Source organism: Schistocerca americana, chromosome 11 (assembly GCF_021461395.2).
Source record: "Schistocerca americana isolate TAMUIC-IGC-003095 chromosome 11, iqSchAmer2.1, whole genome shotgun sequence".
Lineage (NCBI taxonomy): Eukaryota > Metazoa > Arthropoda > Insecta > Orthoptera > Acrididae > Schistocerca > Schistocerca americana.
In genome coordinates this window covers 60,676,455-60,698,037 of record NC_060129.1, presented here as the reverse complement: position 1 = coordinate 60,698,037, position 21,583 = coordinate 60,676,455, and the positions used below count along the sequence as shown (strand labels likewise).

The 21,583-nt window shown below is 45.0% G+C and overlaps 1 protein-coding gene across 1 annotated transcript in view; it reads left to right on the top strand.

Moving 5' to 3' along the window:
* LOC124553239 (tbc2 translation factor, chloroplastic-like) overlaps positions 1-21,583 on the top strand; it is a 486,991-nt gene that overhangs the window by 398,606 nt on the left and 66,802 nt on the right. Inside the window, exon 4 of the mRNA XM_047127128.1 lies at positions 21,267-21,518. Coding sequence (XP_046983084.1) covers positions 21,267-21,518 — 252 coding nt within the window. The remainder of the gene's footprint in view (positions 1-21,266; positions 21,519-21,583) is intronic.

Genomic DNA, 21,583 nt, shown 5'->3' with positions numbered 1-21,583 from the left:
GGGTGATACGCCATTATGGCGATGACTAATACACGTTTCCAATGTGTGTTCACGCGATGTCGCCAAACACGGATGCGACCATCGTGATGCTATAAACAGAGGCTGAATTCATCCGAAAAAATGACTTTTTGCCACTCGTGCACCCAAGTTCGTCGTTGACTACACCATCGCAGGCGCTCTTGTCTGTGATGCAGCGTCAAGGGTAACCGCAGCCATGCTCTCCGAGCTGATAGTCCATGCTGCTGCCAACGTCGTCGAACTGTTCGTGCAGATGGTTGTCGTCTTGCAAACGTCCGCATCTGTTGACACAGGGATCGAGACGCGGCTGCACGATCCGTTACAGCCATGCGGATAAGATGCCTGTCATATCGACTGCTAGTGATACGAGGCCGTTGGGATCCAAAGCGGCGTTCCGTATTACCCTCCTGAACAAACCGATTCCACATTCTGCTAACAGTCATTGGATCTCTACCAACACGAGCAGCAATGTCGCGATACGATAAACCGCAATCACAATGGGCCACAATCCGACCTTTATCAAAGTCGGAAACGTGATGGTACGCATTTCTCCTCCTTACACGAGGCATCACAACAACGTTCTACCAGGCAACGTCGGTCAACTGCTATCTGTGTATGGGAAGTAGGTGGGGAACTTTCCTCATGTCAGCACGTTGTAGGCGTCGCCACCGGCGCCAACCTTGTGTGAATGCTCTGAAAAGTTAATCATTTGCATATCACAGCATCTTCTTCCTGTCGGTTAAATTTCGCGTCTGTAGCACGTCATCTTCGTGGCGTAGCAATTTTAATGGTCAGTAGTGTATGTATGATGGGGTACCGATCTCAGTAAATATTAAACGCTCTCTCAGGAATCGAACGCAGGAGCTTTGCGAGTGTTTCGGGCATCAGCAGTCACTATATTGCAGTCCTATCGGCTTTTGGGCAACACTGCAGCGGAAATTCGCCGTCGTTTCAGGCCGAATTAACGTCTCGGTAGCGAAATGGAGCGGACGCCACAGTAAATGATGAAACGCCCTCGAGCTAATGGTGTCGATGATTTGGATGACGATAACGACGCGGTTGCACACGTGGTCGCACGTGTGGACCTGAATGCGGCCAGTAATGAGGCACGAGGCTGATTGGTGTGTTTAATGGCGGTTGCGACTGCAAAATGTATTATCTGCGTCATATATGGACCGCGTCCATTAAAATTATGGCGCAGTTTCATAATCAACTTCACGCAGATCCGCTTCAACTGTAATTTCAGTAGCCGACGCGTCAGCCTGAATCTGCGTGATACACTGACCGTAATATCGTGACCAGGACAGGCAATCAACTGAAGACTAATGTCTGAAAATGAGTATAAATACCAAACGCTACCTACGTTTTTAGTTTGACGTACATACTACATCGGAATATTTTGTGCTATGTATGGCTGGTATAGATGGCTGCTAATCTTGTGAACACTCCTTATCTTTCTTATGTAGCACCAGGCCTTTTATAGATGTAGCTTCAGCAAAACTTAGTAGGTTACACCCTGTTTTTGTTTGTAACAGATCTGAAGAGGGCAGAAGCCGAAACCGGTAGTAGTAAACTGTAACAGTTTGTGTGAGCAAGACGGACCTGTAAAATAAAATACAGGAAGGCAAGAGTCAGTGTGAGACAACCAATTGATTACGCGGGGAACTTAATCCACATCGAAAAAAAGGTGAGCGGAAAAGAAGCGCTTGCTAGAAGTTTCTAATGATGGGTAGATAGTATTTTATTTCTGTGATAAGGCATCTAGGAGTGTTCAATTACGCAACGCCTTTTGCTTGATATACACTGCAAGAAGTCAAATATTAAGGGCGAGGATTGTGCCTTGAGCCGGCGTGTGCCTTGAGACAATTTTATTTCTCCCTCTAACGTAAGTGTTTCTAACACCAAAAGTTGCCTGCCTACTATTATATGATTATAATCAGCTGTTGTTACAGTAGCAACGTACGATGATTCCTATTTTCGACAAATATCACTGTTTTTTTACCTAAAAGTAAATTTTTCTGTTCTTCATTCAATGTTATTCCAGCTATTAGGTTGGTGCATAAGTTAGTAGCCTTTTCCATGTACGAATAACAGAGAGTTGAGTCATCAACAATATAGTCTCCTTTAGTATTTACAGCAGTCTGCCAACAATGGAGTGGCTTTCCGATTCCGCGACTGCAGAAGTAACGCGGTTTTGAGGCGAAGAACTCGTCGAGCCACGTTTGGAGCGCATTTTCGTCTGGAAAGGAAGTTCCTTCAAGGTTGTTCGTTAGAAAGGGAAAAAGATGAAAATCTGAGGGCGCAATATCAGGTGAATAAGGAAGGTGCGTAATTACTTCCCAGTCGAACTACTTTATAGCGGGGTTGTTTTGAAAATGAGCCTTATGCAAACACAATTAGTTTATTTTTGTATTTAGCCAGACATGTTTCGACACCTATGTGTCATCTTCTGTCGGTCAGATTTTTCTATCTTAAAATACTTCCCTAGCTGAACTGTATTATTATAACCGGTTTTAGTGCTCGTTGTCGTCGTTTTCTTGACAGCATGTCATTTGTAAAAGTTTTTCGTCGTCTTTCGTGTCTCAGGTTAATGTCTCGATTAACTGCTATTTAGTGCATTCTTTGCACTCAGTTTTTCCAAATTTCCGCTCACTACTACACCTCCCATGCACTTTCACGAAATGTGGCGAAACGTGATCTGAGCAGTCATTTCTGACTCCATACTGAGTGAGAGGTGTTATCCTCACTATAACCGGTGTATAATAATACAGTCCAGTCAGCGATGTAGTTTTAAGAAATAATCTGGGGGGAGGGGTGATAGGGATGGGGAAAGGGGGTTGCATAACTCAAGAGATATGAGGTCATATCTCATAAAACCTCGTGTTAATGTTAAGATGAAGTTTTATTCATGGTAGTTCCTTTAAAAAAATGGGGTGTTGAGGTTGCCGGCCTAACACTGTAACTTAACTCGTTTGTAGCGTAACGTGACTGATGAGTGTCCGGTTTGGCACTTCTTACGTGCTGCCATGACATCTTCGAGGTGCATTCAAGTTCTAAGGCCTCTGATTTTTTTTCTCCGGACTGGAAAGAGATAGAAACATGCGCATTGTTTTAAAATGAGGCCGCGTTCATTGTCAATACGTCCAAGAGATGGCAGATGGAATTTTACCGCCAGCGGCGAGAATGAGAACTGTTTTAAATACTTAAAATGGCGACTTTTCATTACTTGAACAACGTGCAATCATTCGTTTTCTGAATTTGCGTGATGTAAAACCAATTGAAATTCATCAACAGTTGAAGGAGACATGTGGTGATGGAGTTACGGATGTGTCGAAAGTGTGTTCGTGGGTGCGACAGTTTAATGAAGGCAGAACATCGTGTGACAACAAACCGAAACAACCTCAGGCTCGCACGAGCCAGTCTGACGACATGATCCAGAAAGTGGAGATAATTGTTTTGGGGGATCGCTGAATGACTGTTGAACAGATCGCCTCCGGAGTTGGTATTTCTGTGGGTTCTGTGCACACAATCCAGCATGACGACCTGAAAATGCGAAAAGTGTCATCCAGGTGGGTGCCACGAATGCTGACGGACGACCACACGGCTGCCCATGTGGCACGTTGCCGAGCAATGTTGACACGCAATGGCAGCATGAATGGGACTTTCTTTTCGTCATTTGTGACAATGGATGAGACGTGGATGCCATTTTTCAATCCAGAAACAAAGTGCCAGTCAGCTCAATGGAAGCACACAGATTCACCGCCACCAAAAAAATTTCGGGTAACCGCCAGTGCTGAAAAAATGATGGTGTCCATGTTCTGGGACAGCGAGGGCGTAATTCTTACCCATTGCGTTCCAAAGAGCACTACGGTAACAGGTGCATCCTACTAAAATGTTTTGAAGAACAAATTCCTTCCTGCACTGCAACAAAAACGTCCGGGGAGGACTGCGCGTGTGCTGTTTCACCGAGACAACTTTGAAGTGATTTCTCATGCTCGCTACTCACCTGACCTGGCTCCTAGTGACTTTTGGCTTTTTCCAACAATGAAAGACACTCTCCGTGGCCGCACATTCACCAGCCGTACTGCTATTGCCTCAGCGATTTTCCAGTGGTGAAAACAGGCTCCTAAAGAAGCCTTCGCCGCTGCCATGGAATCATGGCGTCAGTGTTGTGAAAAATGTGTACGTCTTCAGGGCGATTACGTCGAGAAGTAACGCGAGTTTCATCGATTTCGGTTGAGTAGTTAACTAGAAAAAAATTGGAGGCCTTAGAACTTGAATGCACCTCGTATATCGACATAACTACTCTTCAATTCACCCTTAAGTGCCTACCAGAGGGTTCTTCGAACCACCTTCAGACTATTTCCCCACCCTTACACTCTGTAACAGCACGTGGGAAAAATGATTACTTAAATCTTTCTGATTTCTCTTATTTTTTTACGATGATTATTTCCTTTTATGTAGGTTGGCGACAATAAAATATTTTCACAATCGGATGAGAAAGTTGATGACTGAAATTTAGTAAAAAAATCTAGACGCAGCGAAAAATGCCTTTGTTTTAATGACTACCATCCCATTTCACTTATCAAAAATTCAAAAGGCTCTGAGTACTATGGGACTTAATTTCTGAGGTCATCAGTCCCCTAGAACTTAGAACTACTTAAACCTAACTAACCTAAGGACATCACACACATCCATGCCCGAGGCAGGATTCGAACCTGCGACCGGAGCGGTCGCGCGGTTCCAGACTGTTCGCTTATCATATCTGTGACAATATCTCCCCTATTTCGCGATAATACAAGACGGGCTTCCTTCCTTTGTTGTATTTCGACGTGCACCATCAATCCTATCTGATGCAGATCCCAGACTACGCAGCAGTATTCTAGCAGAGGATGGACAAACGTAGCGTAGGCAGTCTCTTTATTAAACCTGTCCCATCCTGTAAGTGTTGTGCCAATGAAAAGTAGTCTTTGCCTTGCCTTCCCTGCACTATTATCTACGTAATCCTTCCAATTTAAGTTGTTCATAATTGTAGTTCCTATGTATTTAGCTGAATTGACAGCGTTTAAATTCGTGTGATTTATGGTGTAGTCAAAATATCTTTTCGTTCCCGTGGAGATGACCACACACTTTCCCTTATGAAGAGATAACTGTTACTTTTTGCTCCATTCAGATTTCGTATCTAAATCATTTTGCAGTTAGCACTGATCTTCTGATGACTTTATTAGACAGTAAATGACAGCAACATCTGCAGAGAGCCTGACAGGTCTGCTCAGATTGTATCATAAGTCGTTTATGCAGATCAGAAACAACACAAGGTCTATAACACTGGCCGGCCGGTGTGGCCGTGCGGTTCTAGGCGCTTCAGTCTGGAACCGCGTGACCGCTACGGTCGCAGGTTCGAATCCTGCCCCGGGCATGGATGTGTGTGATGTCATTAGGTTGGTTAGGTTTAATTAGTTCTAAGTTCTAGGCGACTGATGACCGCAGAAGTTAAGTCGCATAGTGCTCAGAGCCATTTTTTTTTTCTATAACACTACCTTGGGCAGAGCTGGGTATGACTTTCCGACGAATAAAACGCACTAGCACCTTTCTGACAGGAAATCACGGATCCATTCACAAACTGAAGCGATACTCCAGTGGCACGCAAATTGATTAGAACTCTCTTCTGATGAATCTGAGATCCACTGTTGATAACATTCATTGCTTCTTGTGATTAAAGAGGTGCCTGTGTTTCACAAGACGAACTTTCCGAATCAGTGCTGTCTGTGCGTGAATAGCCCTTTAAATTTCCAATAAGCCGAAAACGGGTTGAAAATAAAGTTTGTTTCTCCGCAGCCTCAAGTAACGTGTTGAATTCTGTCTACTATGAGGTCCTCAGTCCAGTATCTACAAATGTCCAAGTAGATTTAACGATGACATTTACTGAACTTAACCTTGACTTTTGCTCATATACACTGGCTTTCAATCGCTTTATAGTCGCGATATACGAGGCGTGTTTTTAAGTTAGTACCATTTTGAAATTAAAAAAGACGTGCTAAGATATCTCAATAATTTAATTTTTACATGAAAGCCTGTAGTTTAATCCACGCACTGACGCCATTACAGTCTGATTCTTCCTTGTTTACGTTGTGCACTGAGTGTTTAAGATGCCTCCGATAATCGTGAGTCCCGTCGACTGTGAAGTACGGGCTGTTATAAGATTTCTCAGTGCTAAAGGCCTAAAAGCGATCGATATTCATCTTGAGATCTGTGCAGTTTACGGAGAAAACATGATGAGTGATGGAATGGTAAGAAAGTGGGTGAGATCATTTAAAGATGGCCGCACAAATGTGCACGATGAACAACGGAGTGGGCGTCCTTCGGTCGTTAACGAAAGTTTGGTGCAGGAAGTGGACAATAAGGTGAGAGAAAACAGCCGCTTCACGATTTCCTACTTGCGGGATGACTTTCGTAATGTTTGTCGTAGTGTTTTGTATGGCATTGTGACCGAGCACTTGAATTACCGAAAATTGTGCGCACGTTGGGTACCGAAAATGCTGACGGATGTGCACAAAAGCAAACGTTCAGACAGTGCATTGACTTTCCTCGAGCGGTACCACAACGACGGTGACGATTTCTTTAGCCAAAGTGTTACGGGCGATGAAACATGGGTGGCCTACGTCACACCAGAATCAAAGCAACAGTCCATAGAAGTTGAGCAAGGGCATCGTTTTGCTGCAAGACAATGCCCGTCCGCATGTGACGAATCAAAGACCTCATCACATCTTTTCGATGGGAAACTCTAGATCATCCTCCGTACAGCCCCGACCTTGCGCCCAGTGACTACCGTCCGTTCCTGCACTTGAAGAAACACGTGGGCGGTCAGCGTCTTCGAGACGATGACGAAGTCAAAACAGTGGTGATGCAGTGGTTAGGAAATCAGGCGGCAGACTTCTATGAGGAGGGTATTCAAAAACTGGTACAACGTTATGACAAGTGCCTCAATATTGACGGAAATTATGTAGAAAAGTAGATTAAGGTACAGACTTTCATGCAAAAATAAAATTATTTAGATATCTTAGCACGTCTGTTTTAAAATTTCAAAACGGTACCTTAAAAAACACGCCTCGTATTACGGCATTTGTCCGTTTGTTTGTTTGTAATTCAACAAATGTACATTCTTATTTCGACCTTGACGAAGTTTTGCACACTTTGCATTCAAGAAGAGGGGTAGATTACTGTCTACTCAAGATTTCGTAATCAGACTTGAAACATACCGAAAATAACAAAAAATTTCTTGGCCCATTTACTACAGCTTTCCACTTTGCTCTAATGAACGTAAGGGGGGACGTAGGGTATATGTTTTTCGATTTACTTCGAATTTCTACATTCATATGAAGCAATGAGGAAAATAAAAGAAAAATTAAGTGTTAAGAAAAGAAATACTTCGTGCTTAGCTGAATATCGAAGACACATTTACCGACGGAGTTAAAGTTACTGCTACTCAGTATCTTCATTTTACCGAATTTCATTGAAACCTGCGAACTCTGCTGTACTTCTATTCCAAATTACCGCTCCATTATGTACTGTCTTCTTCCTCCTATTTCGCTTAATAAACGCGCTTTACTTTTAATCACAACAGCGTATAGAACGTGAACTGATTTACAATAAATTGTTACAACGTACAAATTTTCACAATACGAATATTTTCACAAAGAACAAATGGCTCTGAGCACTATGGGACTTCTGAGGTCATCAGTCCCCTAGAACTCAGAACCACTTAAACCTAAGTAACCTAAGGCCATCACACACATCCATGCCCCAGGAAGGATTCGAACCTGCGACCGTAGCGGTCACGCGGTTCCAGACTGTAGCGCCTAGAACCGATCGGCCACTCCGGCCGGCCACAAACGACAATTTAACATAACAAAATACATTCATAAATAATTCACATACGTTTACACGCTTGTATGAAGGAACAGACGCTGTTGACGATCCACTGCTGTGCGAAATACTTCGAAATTAATTAAGTGATAACGAATTCCTTGAGATCAGCTGTTTTACATATGGACCTACTACCCAATAGTGACATATGAAAATATGTGCCTGACCAGGATTCGAACCCGTATTTCAAAACTTATCGGGAGAGCTCGCATTAAAAACTTCGGCTATTCGTGCTCGCTCCCCAGACCGACGCAAAATTCCATATGCCACACTGTGTACATCATTTTATCGTATTCCGCTAAATTGTGTTACGATAAAATATGAAAACAGTGTGACATATGGAAGTTTGCGTCGGTCTGGGGCGCGTGCACGAATAGCCGAAGTTTTTAAGGCGAGCTCTCCCGATAAGAGGGAATCCCGGTCAGTCACATATTTTCATATGTCACTATTGGGTTACACATGTGTAAGGAATTCGCAGTTAGCGAATTAATTTCGAGATTCACACGTGTATTAACAAAAATAGGGCAGTGTGGATAGTGTTTTTACTAAGAGTCGTCACGCATATTTTCTCTGTTATTTCTGTAATTACGTGCAACTCGGTTCTGCTATGTGTAGCTGGAGCCAGCCCCAACAAATACTACTCCCCACGGCTTCCATGTGCGCCCCATTGTCGACAGAACGGCCCGCTTTGTTTGTCGTTAACACGAAAGTGATTTTTAAAGTCGACCTTTACGTACTCATTCAGTAGAGCGGTCCTAGATTACTCTAGTGCGGTATTCGCTTTACCGATGTGTCTTAGCAGAAACAGTAAAACTCGAAGAGTACATCTACATCTACATCTACATCTACATCTACATCTACATCTACATACATACTCCGCAATCCACCATACGGTGCGTGGCGGAGGGTACCTCGTACCACAACTAGCATCTTCTCTCCCTGTTCCATTCCCAAACAGAACGAGGGAAAAATGACTGCCTACATGCCTCTGTAAGAGCCCTAATCTCTCTTATCTTATCTTTGTGGTCTTTCCGCGAAATGTAAGTTGACGGCGGTAAAATTGTACTGCAGTCAGCCTCAAATGCTGGTTCTCTAAATTTCCTCAGTAGCGAATCACGAAAAGAACGCCTCCTTTCCTCCAGAGACTCCCACCCGAGTTCCTGAAGCATTTCCGTAACACTCGCGTGATGATCGAACCTACCAGTAACAAATCTAGCAGCCCGCCCCTGAATTACTTCTATGTCCTCCCTCAAACCGACCTGATAGGGATCCCAAACGCTCGAGCAGTACTCAAGAATAGGTCGTATTAGTGTTTTATAAGCGGTCTCCCATAGTGAACGCATTATTGTGGCCAAGATAGACACGAAACCCACACCCACTACAGTAGTACAAGTTTATATGCCAACTAGCTCTGCAGATGATGAAGAAATTGATGAAATGTATGATGAGATGAAAGAAATTATTCAGATACTGAAGGGAGACGAAAATTTAAGAGTCATGGGTTATTGGAATTCGAGTATAGGAAAAGGGGGAGAAGGAAACGTAGTAGGTAAATATGAATTGGGGCTGAGAAATAACTTGGTTCAAGAATCATAAAAGAAGGTTGTATACATGGAAGAATCCCGGAGATACTAAAAGGTATCAGATAGATGATATAATGGTAAGACAGAGATTTAAGAACCAGGTTTTAAATTGTAAGACATTTCCAGGGGCAGATGTGGACTCTGACAACAATCTATTGGTTATGAACTGCAGATTAAAATTGAAGAAACTGCAAAAAGGTGGGAATTTAAGGAGATGGGACCTGGATAAGCTGACTAAACCAGAGGTTGTACAGAGTTTCAGGGAGAGCATAATGGAACAATTGACAGCATTGGGGGAAAGAAGTACAGTAGAAGAAGAATGGTTAGCTCTGAGGGATGAAGTAGTGAAGGCAGCAGAGGATCAAGTAGGTAAAAAGGCGAGGGCTAGAAGAAATCCTTGGGTAACAGAAGAAATATTGAATTTAGTTGATGAGAAAATATAAAAATGCAGTAAATGAAGCAGGCAAAAAGGAATACAAACGTCTCAAAAACGAGATCGACAGGAAGTGCAAAATGGCTAAGCACGGATGGCTAGAGGACAAATGTAAGGATGTAGAGGCCTATCTCACTAGGGGTAAGATAGATACTGCCTACAGGAAAATTAAAGAGACCTTTGGAGAGAAGAGAACCACTTGTAAGAATATCAAGAGCTCAGATGGAAACCCAGTTCTAATCAAAGAAGGGAAAGCAGAAAGATGGAAGGAGTATATAGAGGGTCTATACAAGGGCGATGTACCTGAGGACAATATTATGGATATTGAAGAGGATGAAGATGAAAATGAAATGGGAGATGCGATACTGCGTGAAGAGTTTGACAGAGCACTGAAAGACCTGAGTCGAAACAAGGCCCCAAGAGTAGACAACATTCCATTAGAACTACTGACGGCCTTGGGAGAGCCAGTCCTGACAAAACTCTACCATCTGGTGAGGAAGATGTACCCTCAGACTTCAGGAAGAATATAATAATTCCAATCCCAAAGAAAGCAGGTGTTGACAGATGTGAAAATTACCGAACTATCAGTTTAATAAGTCACAGCTGCAAAATACTAACACGAATTCTTTACAGACGAATGGAAAAACTGGTAGAAGCAGACCTCGGGGGAGATCAGTTCGGATTCCGTAGAAATGTTGGAACACGTGAGGCAATACTGACCTTACGACTTATCTTAGAAGAAAGATTAAGGAAAGGCAAACCTACGTTTCTAGCATTTGTAGACTTAGAGAAAGCTTTTGACAGTGTTGACTGGAATACTCTCTTTCAAATTCTAAACGTGGCAGGGGTAAAATACAGGGAGCGAAAGGCTATTTACAATTTGTACAGAAACCAGATGGCAGTTATAAGAGTCGAGGGGCATGCAAGGGAAGCAGTGGTTGGGAAGGGAGTGAGACAGGGTTGTAGCCTCTCCCCAATGTTATTCAATCTGTGTATTGAGCAAGCAGTAAAGGAAACAAAAGAAAAATTCGGAGTAGGTATTAAAATCCATGGGGAAGAAATAAAAACTTTGAGGTTCGCCGATGACATTGTAATTCTGTCAGAGACAGAAAAGGACTTGGAAGAGCAGTTGAACGGTTGGATGGTGGTGGTGGTGGTTAGTGTTTAACGTCCCGTCGACAACGAGGTCATTAGAGGCGGAGCGCAAGCTCGGGTTAGGGAAGGATTGGGAAGGAAATCGGCCGTGCCCGTTCAGAGGAACCATCCCGCCATTTGCCTGAAACAATTTAGGGAAATCACGGAAAACCTAAATCAGTACTGTCGGAGACGGGATTGAACCGTCGTCCTCCCGAATGCGAGTCCAGTGTGCTAACCACTGCGCCACCTCGCTCGGTTGAACGGAATGGACAGTGTCTTGAAAAGAGGGTATAAGATGAACATCAACAAAAGCAAAACGAGGATAATGGAATGTAGTCGAATTAAATCGGGTGATGCTGAGGGAATTAGATTAGGAAATGAGACTTAAAGTAGTAAAGAAGTTTTGCTATTTGGGGAGCAAAATAACTGATGATGGTCGAAGTAGAGAGGATATAAAATGTAGACTGGCAATGGCAATGAAAGCGTTTCTGAAGAAGAGAAATTTGTTAACATCGAGTATAGATTTTGTAACCTCCCCCTCACTTATCGACCTTAATGACAGTGAAAAATTAAACCGCATGTACCTAATGGAAATTTGGGAAAAGCAATCGTCACCGAAGTTAATCTGTCGGTAAAGAGGGAGGAAAGGGTTACATCTAAATGAAAGGAATAATGCCAATGAAACTGGTGGATATTAATTTTGAAAAGGGGTAAAGTTAGTAAAGAAAGTAAATGTGCGGCCGTTACGTTAACAATTAACTAGCGGTAATTAGATATTTGAGATTTGGGGGAAATTACGGTCGCCATTCCTAAGAACAATTACCATAGTAACTGGAAAAGAAAGGTTATTACACATATAATTAGTACTAGAAGCGTGGCAACTGAAGGTTGACACGTGTAGTGTGAAAACTGAAAGTTTATCAGAAGTAATAAATTTCGCTACACTCCGACTTAATTTAGCAAAAGAATTAATAAACCCAGAAAATTGAAAGTTAATTTAGTGACTGAAGTTAATAGTGAGCTTTCTTTCTGAAGCACATCGAAATTCAGTAAAATACGGTTAGTCTTGGACTACCTCAACAATCATTTCAAAAGCTACTTGAATCTACGCAATTTAGAAATAAGAGATTTAACTTTGATCTTGAATTAAATGATTCTGAACAATTAACAATAGTAAAATTTAGTATGTACCAAGCTGACCTGCAGTCACAGGTAAGCTAAAATACGGTAACAAAACTCACACTCTTAATTTGTGCTTGTGTAATCTAAATATTGTAGCCAGCTATGAATACCTTAACTGAACTTTGAAATTAAAGCAGTGAAATCGAATGATGCTGGCGTTTGAATTTCAAAGACACTCGGGTTCATTCCGGAAAAGGAAGGATGCAATGGTAATGCAATTGGGACAATGAGCAACAAAGGTTCATGCTAAGTTGCTGTAATTTTGTGATTTGAACAGTTTGAAAAGCTGAGGTCTGCCATACAGTTCTAAAACTTTACGTGCTTCCAGTCTTCCTTGTTGGCTGATTGAAGGTTTGAAGCCGTCGATCGAGGAGGTGGCGACAGTCACTCATTGTCGGCTGTCGCTGTTGCAGAAGCCGGATGTTGGCGCGCCTTCTTCTCGACACGGTCACCAGGTGAAACGGGCTCTTCATGTGCGCCAGCTAATGCTTCCCGTCCGCGACACCGTGTCAGAAACTATCATAGCAAGTCGAGCGCAATTACATGCTGCCCAACCCCGAAAGCGCGGCAACTCGCGGGAGCGTCACACAACACACCTGCTCCACTGCACTACTCCAGCCAGACTCTGTCTGCTCTGCCCGCGCTCCCCGCGGCAGAGTTACCACTACCAAAGATCCTAAACACTTTGATTCTTCACACGACCTATCGATGTAATCGTTCGATAGCATAGTTTTCACTAGGCCAGACCCAGCGTAAAAATACAAATAATACTCACAAAACAAACCAATTATAAATCGACATAAATGCATAAATATATAAAAATAGTAAAACGATTACAATATACAAAGACACAGAAATGTCATATCTTCAGGTAACAAAATAAGGAAAAATCTATAGTGCAATAGATGGAAATAGAAGGATATGCATTTCCGGCGTTACAATTTAAGTGTCAGGAAGTCGTTTCTGAAAGTATTTGTATGGAGTGTAGCCATGTATGGAAGTGAAACATGGACGGTAAATAGTTTCGACAGGAAGAGAATAGAAGCTTTCGAAATGTGGTGCTACAGAAGAATGCTGAAGGTTAGATGGGTAGATCACATAACTAATGAGGAGGTATTGAACAGAATTGGGGAGAATAGGAGTTTGTGGCACAACTTGACGAGAAGAAGGGACCGGTTGGTAGGACATGTTCTGAGGCATCAAGGGAACACAAATTTAGCAATGGAGGGCAGCGTGGAGTGTAAAAATCGTAGAGGGAGACCAAGAGATGAATACACTAAGCAGATTCGGAAGGATGTAGGTTGCAGTAGGTACTGGGAGATGAAGAAACTTGCACAGGATAGGGTAGCATGGAGAGCTGCATCAAACCAGTATCAGGACTGAAGACCACAACAACAACAACAAGCGGTCTCCTTTACAGATGAACCACATCTTCCCATAATTCTACCAATGAGCCGAAGACGACTATCCGCCTTCCCCACAACTGCCGTTACATGCTTGTCCCGCTTGATATCGCTCTGCAATGTTACGCCCAAATATTTAATCGACGTGACCGTGTCAAGCGCTACACTACTAATGGAGTATTCTAACATTACGGGATTCTTTTTCCTATTCATCTGCATTAATTTACATTCATCTATATTTAGAATTAGCTGCCATTCTTTGCACCAATCACAAATCCTGTCCAAGTCACCTTGTATCCTCCTACAGTCACTCGACGACGACACCTTCCCGTACACCACAGCATCATCAGCAAAACAGTCGCACATTGCTATCCACCCTATCCAAAAGATCATTTATGTAGACAGAAAACAACAGCAGACATACCACACCTCCCTGGGGCACTCCAGATGATACCCTCGCCTCCGATGAACACACACCATCGAGGACGACGTACTGGGTTCTAGTACTTAAGAAGTCTTCGAGCCACTCACATACATGGGAACCAATCCCATATGCTCGTACCTTAGTTAGGAGTCTGCAGTGGGGCACCGAGTCAATCGCTTTCCAGAAGTCAAGGAATATGGCATCCGTCTGATACCCTTCATCCATGGTTCGCAAGATATCATGTGAAAAGAGGGCGCGTTGCGTTTCGCAGGAGCGATACTTTCTAAAGCCGTGCTGATGCATGGACACCAACTTCTCTGTCTCAAGGAAATTCATTATATTCGAACTGAGAATATGTTCGAGAATCCTGCAACAAACCGATGTTAAGGATATTGGTCCGTAATTTTGAGGATCCGTCCTTCTACCCTTCTTATATACAGGCGTCACCTGCTCTTTTTTCCAATCGCTCGGGACTTTACGTTGGGCAAGAGATTCGCGATAAATGCAAGCTAAGTAAGGAGCCAATGCAGTAGAGTACTCTCTGTATAACCGAATTGGAATCCCTTCAGGACCTGGCGATGTATTTATTTTCAACCCATTCAGCTGCTTCACAACCCCAGAGATATCTATCACTATGTTCTCCATACGGGGATCTGTACGAGACTCAAACGGCGGTAACCAGTATCCCGGCAGCAACAGCACCTGCCTGGCCCACACTGACTGCTACCGCCATGCACCAGTGCTACTCAGTCACTGGTGGAGTGCCGGTTACTCTTCTTCCTGCGTTACATACTGATGACGTGAATATCGCACTGGACTAATTTCGGACAGCTCTATCGAACTGGCATCTATCCGCTTCATATATCTAGGGTGTTACAAAAAGGTACGGCCAAACTTTCAGGAAACATTCCTCACACACAAACAAAGAAAAGATGTTATGTGGACATGTGGTCGGAAGCGCTTAATTTCCATGTTAGAGCTCATTTTAGTTTCGTCAGTATGTACTGTACTTTCTCGATTCACCGCCGGTTAGCCCAATTGAAGGAAGGTAATGTTGACTTCGGTGCTGATGTTGGCATGCGACTTATTGCTCTACAGGACTAGCATCAAGCACATCAGTATGTAGCATCGACAGGTTAGTGTTCATCACGAACGTGGTTTTGCAGTCAGTGCAATGTTTACAAATGCGGAGTTGGCAGATGCCCATTTGATGTACGGATTAGCACGGGGCAATAGCCGTGGCGCGGTAAGTTTGTATCGAGACAGATTTCCAGAACGAAGGTGTCCCGACAGGAAGACGTTCGAAGCAATTGATCGGCGTCTTAGGGAGCACGGAACATTCCAGCCTATGACTCGCGACTGGGGAAGACCTAGAACGACGAGGACACCTGCAATGGACGAGGCAATTCTTCGCGCAGTTGACGATAACCCTAATGTCAGCGTCAGAGAAGTTGCTGCTGTACAAGGTAACGTTGACCACGTCACTCTATGGAGAGTGCTACGGGAGAACCAGTTGTTTCCGTACCGTGTACAGCGTGTGCAGGCACTATCAGCAGCTGATTGGCCTCCACGGGTACACTTCTGCGAGTGGTTCATCTAACAATGTGTCAATCCTCATTTCAGTTCAAATGCTCTCTTTACGGATGAGATTTCATTCCAACGTGATCAAATTGTAAATTTTTACAATCAACAAGTGTGGGCTGACGAGAATCCGCACGCAATTGTGCAATCACGTCATCGACACAGATTTTCCGTGAACGTTTGGGCAGGCATGTTTTGATTGGGTCCCACGTTCTTCCACCTACACTGAATGGAGCACGTTATCATATTTCATACGGGATACTCGACCTGTTCTGCTAGAAAATGTGCCTTTACAAGTACGACACAACATGTGGTTCATGCACGATGGAGCTCCTGCACATTTCAGCCGAAATGCTCGTACGCTTCTCAACAACAGATTCGGTGACCGATGGATTGGTAGAGGCGGACCAATTCCGTGGCCTCCACGCTCTCCTGACTTCAACCCTCTATACTTTCATTTATGGGGGCATTTGAAAGCTTGTCTACGCAACCCCGGTGCCAAATGTAGAGACTCTTCGTGCTCGTATTGTGGACGGCTGTGATACAATACGCCATTCTCCAGGGCTGCATCAGCGCATCAGGGATTCCATGCGGCGGAGGGTGGATGCATGTATCCTCGCTAACGGAGGACATTTTGAACCCTTCTTGTAACAAAGTGTTTGAAGTCACGCTGGTTCGTTCTCTTGCTGTGTGTTTCCATTCCAGGATTAATGTGATTTGAAGAGAAGTAATAAAATGAGCTCTAACATGGAAAGTAAGCTTTTCCGGACACATGTCCACATAACATATCTTCTTTCGTTGTGTGTGAGGAATGTTTCCTGTAAGTTTGGCCATACCTTTTTGTAGCACCCTGTATATACACTCCTGGAAATGGAAAAAAGAACACATTGACACCGGTGTGTCAGACCCACCATACTTGCTCCGGACACTGCGAGAGGGCTGTACAAGCAATGATCACACGCACGGCACAGCGGACACACCAGGAACCGCGGTGTTGGCCGTCGAATGGCGCTAGCTGCGCAGCATTTGTGCACCGCCGCCGTCAGTGTCAGCCAGTTTGCCGTGGCATACGGAGCTCCATCGCAGTCTTTAACACTGGTAGCATGCCGCGACAGCGTGGAAGTGAACCGTATGTGCAGTTGACGGACTTTGAGCGAAGGCGTATAGTGGGCATGCGGGAGGCCGGGTGGACGTACCGCCGAATTGCTCAACACGCGGGGCGTGAGGTCTCCACAGTACATCGATGTTGTCGCCAGTGGTCGGCGGAAGGTGCACGTGCCCGTCGACCTGGGACCGGACCGCAGCGACGCACGGATGCACGCCAAGACCGTAGGATCCTACGCAGTGCCGTAGGGGACCGCACCGCCACTTCCCAGCAAATTAGGGACACTGTTGCTCCTGGGCTATCGGCGAGGACCATTCGCAACCGTCTCCATGAAGCTGGGCTACGGTCCCGCACACCGTTAGGCCGTCTTCCGCTCACGCCCCAACATCGTGCAGCCCGCCTCCAGTGGTGTCACGACAGGCGTGAATGGAGGGACGAATGGAGACGTGTCGTCTTCAGCGATGAGAGTCGCTTCTGCCTTGGTGCCAATGATGGTCGTATGCGTGTTTGGCGCCGTGCAGGTGAGCGCCACAATCAGGACTGCATACGACCGAGGCACACAGGGCCAACACCCGGCATCATGGTGTGGGGAGCGATCTCCTACACTGGCCGTACACCACTGGTGATCGTCGAGGGGACACTGAATAGTGCACGGTACATCCAAACCGTCATCGAACCCATCGCTCTACCATTCCTAGACCGGCAATGGAACTTGCTGTTCCAACAGGACAATGCACGTCCGCATGTATCCCGTGCCACCCAACGTGCCCTAGAAGGTGTAAGTCAACTACCCTGGCCAGCAAGATCTCCGGATCTGTCCCCCATTGAGCATGTTTGGGACTGGATGAAGCGTCGTCTCACGCGGTCTGCACGTCCAGCACGAACGCTGGTCCAACTGAGGCGCCAGGTGGAAATGGCATGGCAAGCCGTTTCACAGGACTACATCCAGCATCTCTACGATCGTCTCCATGGGAGAATAGCAGCCTGCATTGCTGCGAAAGGTGGATATACACTGTACTAGTGCCGACATTGTGCATGCTCTGTTGCCTGTGTCTATGTGCCTGTGGTTCTGTCAGTGTGATCATGTGATGTATCTGACCCCAGGAATGAGTCAATAAAGTTTCCCCTTCCTGGGACAATGAATTCACGGTGTTCTTATTTCAATTTCCAGGAGTGTATGTATGTATTTTTTTATCGGTAAACAAACCAACCTTCCCTTCGACACTGTGTGTGACATGAAAGATATCCTGAATATTAGTTCTTTGGAGTATTCCAGCTTCACATTGCTAAACTAAATTGCAAAGACCTACCAAAACACTTGAGAAAATGCGTCTGCCGACTGATAGAATGGACACGCAATATATGAAAAACGCTTTTAACTCAAGACAAAAGGCGTTAACCATAGCACATCGTCTAAGCAGAGCAGATAGTTACACATTAACATGATTTCCATCCCAGTGTTGACTAGATGACACGTTTAACCCTAGCAGTGTATTCCTATCAGGTCGGATTTAGGGAGGACATAGAAGCAATTCAGAGGCGGGCTGCTAGATTTGTTACTGCTAGGTTTGATCATCACGCGAATGTTATGGAAATGCTTCAGGAACTCGGGTGGGAGTCTCTGGAGGAAAGGAGGCGTTCTTTTCGTGAATCGCTACTGAGGAAATTTAGAGAATCAGCATTTGAGGCTGACTGAAGTACAACTTTACTGCCGCCAACTTATATTTCGCGGAAAGACCACAAAGATTAGATAAGAGAGATTAGGGCTCGTACAGAGACATATAGGCAGTCATTTTTCCCTCGTTCTGTTTGGGAGTGGAACAGGGACAGAAGATGCTAGTTATGGTACGAGGCACCCTGTGCCACGCACCGTATGGTGGATTGCGGAGTATGTATGTAGATGTAGATGTATGCCTGTGAAACTGTCACACGAAGTGTACAGCAGGGTTGTAGTTATCTTCAATCCCATTCTGGAGTAACTGCTTGAAATCAGAATATTTTATGGTGAAATTGAACCCTCGTCTGCTAAACTCATTTCATTTCACCTCTCTCATGTGCTTCTCTTTATTTTTGGTGACACCCGTTCCCGTCAGATCACCGAAGTTAAGCTTCATCGGGCTGGGCTAGCACTTGGATGGGTGACCATCCGGTCTGCCGAGCGCTAATGGCAAGCGAGGTGCACTCAGCCCTTGTGAGGCGAACTGCGGAGCTACATGAGTGAGAAGCAGCGGCTCTGGTCTCGTAAGCTGACATACGGCCGGGAGAGCGGTGTGCTGACCATGTGACCCTCCATATCCGCATCCAGTGACGCCTGTGGGCTGAGGATGACACGGCGGTCGGTCGGTGCCTTTCGGCCTTCATTACCTGTTCGAGAGGAGTGAACGATGCACTTTTTAAATCGATGTTAATGATAAAGCGTCCAAAATCCGAGACCAATTAGGAACTGTCAGGGAATGACTTCAGTGGAGAAACTTGAAAGTGATCCAGAACTAAAGACTTTATTTACGGTGTAACTGGATGATAATGCTATTCTTTTGATAAAATGCAGACCTTACACGAATATTTTGAGGTGTTCTCAGTTATTCATAAATCCGTTCATTCATTATTTCCACATTCTTGAAATACGGAATACAGTGTCATCGGCAGCTGGCAGGTCTGTGCTATGCATTCCAACAATTACGATTCTTACTCTGAACGACTGTATTTTTTTCATCACTGGCTGAGGATTCGGCTGTGTGATCACTTTCGCCATTGTCCGTAACTGCTGCACGAGCAATAGTTACAGAATCACTTTCATCAAGAAAATCACTTACGTAACTTTCACAATTGTGTTCTTAACAATGCTTCCCACATACCATCTTTGGGTAGTAAAATATCACTCCTACGTGGCATTTTATCAGAATCTTTTGTAATGATATTGGACCCTCGTCTACTAAACTCATTTCATTTCACCTCTCTCATGTACTTTTTTAATCGATGTTAATGTTAAGACATCTAATATCACAGACTAAGTAAAAACTGTCATGGAAAAATTTCAATGGAAAACTTCAAAGTGATCCAGAGCTAAAGTCACTTCTCTTTACACTCAGCGACAGAACAGTTACACCATGTGGACACCAGGGTCACAGTGACCCATAAAGAAATATTTATGTCAAATTAATTATATATATGAAGGTAGCAACTATTCTCGAAAGAACAGATACCATTGATGACCGTGCAGCTTCTCTAGAATAAATGATAATCAATTGAAACCCTCAGCGGCCGAAAGGTGTTGTTGATATATCTGGATGGGGACAGCTGAAAATCTATGCTCCGACCAGGACTCGAACCCGGTATCTCCTGCTTGCAGAGCAGACGTTCTATCCATCTGAGCCACCGAGGACAGATATGAATAGCGCGACTGCAGGGACTTATCCGTTGCACGATTCCCATGAGACCCACATTCCCAACTGTCCACGACCTACATACGAACAGTTACTTTCTTTTCTTTCTTTCTTTCACCGGCGCCATGTCCCACACTGACGCAGGGTCGGCATTGTTAGGAACGGATGTGGCAAGGTTAGTGGAAAGGGGCGAACGGATCCCCTTCCTGCCGCCACACCATACTCCCCCCCCCCCCCCCCCCCGGGACGGAATTAGTGTACCCCACCTGTCTGCGTCGAGTGTAATTAATGGAATAGTGCGAGCGTGTTCAGATGGGGACCAGCACGGTATTCAACTAGTGGGATGTGCAAAACCGCCTAAAAACCACATCCAGACTGGCCAGCACACCGACCAACGGCGGGCCTACCCTAGTCCAGGAAGCAGGGCGTTAGCGCTCTCGGCTAACCTGGTGGGTTACATACGAACAGTTACTATCTTCATATATATAGTTAAATGCTACCCCTCGTAAGGGAATCGTCACCTTAGTGTGTGCGAGTAATGAGTGGATGGGAAAATATCTATTAGGAATGTAGATTGTGGACAGTTGCGAGAGTGGGTTTCCCAGGAAGCGTGCAAGGGATAAGTCCCTGCAATCGCGCTATTAATCTGTGGCTCAGATGGATAGAACGTCTGCCACGTAAGCAGGAGATCCCGGATTCGAGTACCGGTCAGGGCACAGATTTTCAGCTGTCCCCATCGAGGTATATCAACACTTGTCGGCCGCTTAGGGGTTCAATTAATTATCATTCAAATTAATTAAACAACAACATATCACTATTTTAAACCCCTTCCCTCCACTACATCCAATTACATTGGTGGCAGCGGACTGTGTATATGTAGTCCCTAATGCATAGTAAGAAATAAAAAAAGTCCAGAGCAGAGTGAGCATGGTTTACACTTCTAGGCTTAAGAATATGGGATGCTCTTTTCTTAGGACTTCACATTTGGAGTGCTGCAATCAAGCGATCCAATACTGAGGCGCCATTTGGGGTGCCAAGCACTGTGGTCCGAAATGCCGACTAGAGAGTGGTTCGTTGCTCTCTGTTCCCAGTTGGGGCTGCCCCGTGCCGCGTCCATCAAGGAGGAAGAGGAGGGCAGCGGGAAGGGCACTGCCAGCGGCACGGAGGGCGAGGAGCGGCCGGAGGACGAGGAGGCGGAGGGCAAGGAGGATGTGGAGAGTCTGCTGCTGGCCACCTCCGCCTCTGGACGCGGGGGCTCCACCAGGAGGAGCCGCAGCCGCGCCGACGTCCTCAGGCTGCTGCTGGCGCGCATCTGCCGCTCGCACCGCTTCAAGAACCTCCAGGTGTGTGGGAGTGTCTCTCTGTCGAAAGTGTTTCCACAACTGTCTTGAGATCCAGGTAACACTCG